Source organism: Syngnathoides biaculeatus, chromosome 14 (genome assembly GCF_019802595.1).
Source record: "Syngnathoides biaculeatus isolate LvHL_M chromosome 14, ASM1980259v1, whole genome shotgun sequence".
Classification (NCBI taxonomy): Eukaryota; Metazoa; Chordata; class Actinopteri; order Syngnathiformes; family Syngnathidae; genus Syngnathoides; species Syngnathoides biaculeatus.
Genome location: NC_084653.1, coordinates 14,874,735 through 14,877,500, shown reverse-complemented (window position 1 = coordinate 14,877,500; position 2,766 = coordinate 14,874,735). Strand labels below are relative to the sequence as shown.

At 47.2% G+C, this 2,766-nt stretch overlaps 1 protein-coding gene across 1 annotated transcript in view; it reads right to left on the bottom strand.

Annotated features, from left to right (window-relative positions):
* Positions 1 to 2,766, bottom strand: part of esd (esterase D/formylglutathione hydrolase) — a 19,222-nt gene extending 16,456 nt beyond the window's left edge. Inside the window, exon 1 of the mRNA XM_061841517.1 lies at positions 2,639 to 2,766. Within this exon, the coding sequence (XP_061697501.1) occupies positions 2,639 to 2,743 (105 nt within the window). The 5' untranslated portion in view covers positions 2,744 to 2,766. The remainder of the gene's footprint in view (positions 1 to 2,638) is intronic.

Sequence of the window (2,766 nt, the reverse complement as noted above, 5' to 3'; positions counted from 1 at the left end):
GGATGGATGGATGGATGGATGGATGGATGGATGGATGGATGCCTTGTCAGACAGAGACAGACGGACTGGGAAGGGTTAGACCGATGTCAAGGATGGATGGATGGATGGATGGATGGATGGATGCCTTATCAGGCAGAGAGAGACGGACTGGGAAGGTTAGACCGATGTCAAGGATGGATGGATGGATGGATGGATGGATGGATGGATGGATGGATGGATGGATGGATGCTTTGTCAGACAGAGAGACAGACAGACTGAAAGGGTTAGACCGATGTCATGGATGGAAGGATGGATGGATGGATGGATGGATGGATGGATGGATGGATGATGCCTTGTCAGACAGCGAGAAATACAGACTGGGAAGAGTTAGACCGATGTCATGGATGGATGGATGGATGGATGGATGGATGGATGGATGGATGGATGGATGGATGGATGCCTTGTCAGACAGAGACAGACGGACTGGGAAGGGTTAGACCGATGTCAAGGATGGATGGATGGATGGATGGATGGATGGATGGATGGATGGATGATGGATGGATGGATGGATGGATGGATGGATGGATGCCTTGTCAGACAGAGACAGACGGACTGGGAAGGGTTAGACCGATGTCAAGGATGGATGGATGGATGGATGGATGGATGGATGGATGGATGGATGGATGCCTTGTCAGACAGAGACAGACGGACTGGGAAGGGTTAGACCGATGTCAAGGATGGATGGATGGATGGATGGATGGATGGATGGATGGATGGATGGATGGATGCCTTATCAGGCAGAGAGAGACGGACTGGGAAGGGTTAGACCGATGTCAAGGATGGATGGATGGATGGATGGATGGATGGATGGATGGATGGATGGATGGATGGATGGATGGATGCTTTGTCAGACAGAGAGACAGACAGACTGGAAAGGGTTAGACCGATGTCATGGATGGAAGGATGGATGGATGGATGGATGGATGGATGGATGGATGGATGCCTTGTCAGACAGCGAGAAATACAGACTGGGAGAGTTAGACCGATGTCATGGATGGATGGGTGGATGGATGGATGGATGGATGGATGGATGGATGGATGGATGGATGGATGAATGGATGGATGGATGCCTTGTCAGACAGCGAGACAGAAAGATTGGGAAGGGTTAGGCCGATGTCATGGTTGGATAACTACACTCCAAGGATGTCTGCTTCAAGGGTCTACTGCCATACTTTGTATGCGTGTGTGTGTGTGTGTGCGCGTGTGTCCGTGTGTGTTATGGAACCTGTCTTACATAATATGTCCATAACACAAGTTCTACTTTTCATCCGGCAAGCTGTTTACTGTAGTTGTTGTAAACATAAGCTCTAAAAATTAAGATGCACATAAACAATCTACAGCAGTACAAAAAAATGACACATTGTTATTCATGTTACAAGTAATGCTGCTAAATATTCTTGCTGCTCACCACATTCGCATTTGTACTTACTGTACACACAGTATTCACTTACAGCCCCTCATCTACATATATAGTATGTACAGCATAGTATTTACTGCATAAACCTCTACAAAAGTCAATATATATTGTTGCACGCAACACTGCTCTTGACCCTTCTTACAGTTTCTCCTTCATGTACGAATGTGGCGAAGCAGTAAGTAGTAGCGTGATTGCAAGCCAAGATGTCGGCACGCTTGGCTGCAGCGATGTGTATCAAGTGTGTTCGGAAATTCAATCTGACATCCTAAACTCCACTCTTAGAGGGTTCAGTACATTCCAACAGCGCTCTGAGTTTCAGAATGGTCCGGAGTCAATTTGGTACGCACCGTATAAGGTCTTCGAAAGGCCCTGAGGCGGTGTTGAATTCTGGGTAATGTAGTAAAGATGCCCGTCAGTGGCGCTGTCAATGCGTCGTCGTCTGGCACAGAAAACTACATTTCCCAACACCTTTACTGTAAATTCATCCCAATCGTTTGGGTTTTAGCTCTTTTTTGGCACTGGATGAAAGGTGGCAAAATGAAAATTAAAAAATCCAACTCAAATCCATTGAGGTGGTGTTTAGTGCCAAAAAGATGCTTGCCGATGTCAATATCCATCCATCCATCCATCCATCCATCCAGTTTCTTTACTGCTTATCCTCACGAGGGTCGCGGGGAGTGCTGGACCCTATCCCTGCTGTCACCGGGCAGGAGGCGGGGTACACCCCAAACTGGTCGCCCGCCAATCGCAGGACGCATAGAGACAAACAGTCGCACTCACAATCACACCTAGGGGCAATTTAGAGTGTCCAATTAATGTTGCATGTTTTTGGGGTATGGGAGGGAAACCGGAGTGCCCGGAGAAAACCCACACAGGCACGGCGAGAAAATGCAAACTCCACACAGCCGCGACCGGGATTGAATCTGGATCCTCAGAACTGTGAGGCCAACGTTTTACCAGGTGACCCACCGTGCCGCCCATTGTCAACCTATTTGGTCAATTTTGTCAGCATTTATTGACACACACAAGCCAATGTTTCGTGAAGCTTCAGAGCATGATTCAACAGAACGTCGCCATGTTTACGTACAAACATTAGTGCTAGCGCTAGCTTGCTACACTACGTTACATTTTGTTCTATCCTCTTGAGCTATATCGTATGAAAAGTACATGAACATAGTGTACCTCAAGTAATCCTTGAATGAACATCTTCTGATCACCAGTGATGACCACCACACGTTTTTTCGCATTTTGTTCTTTGTCCCTACGCAATACGCTGGCGGAATCCATTGTTGTTTGTGTCACCGTGGTAA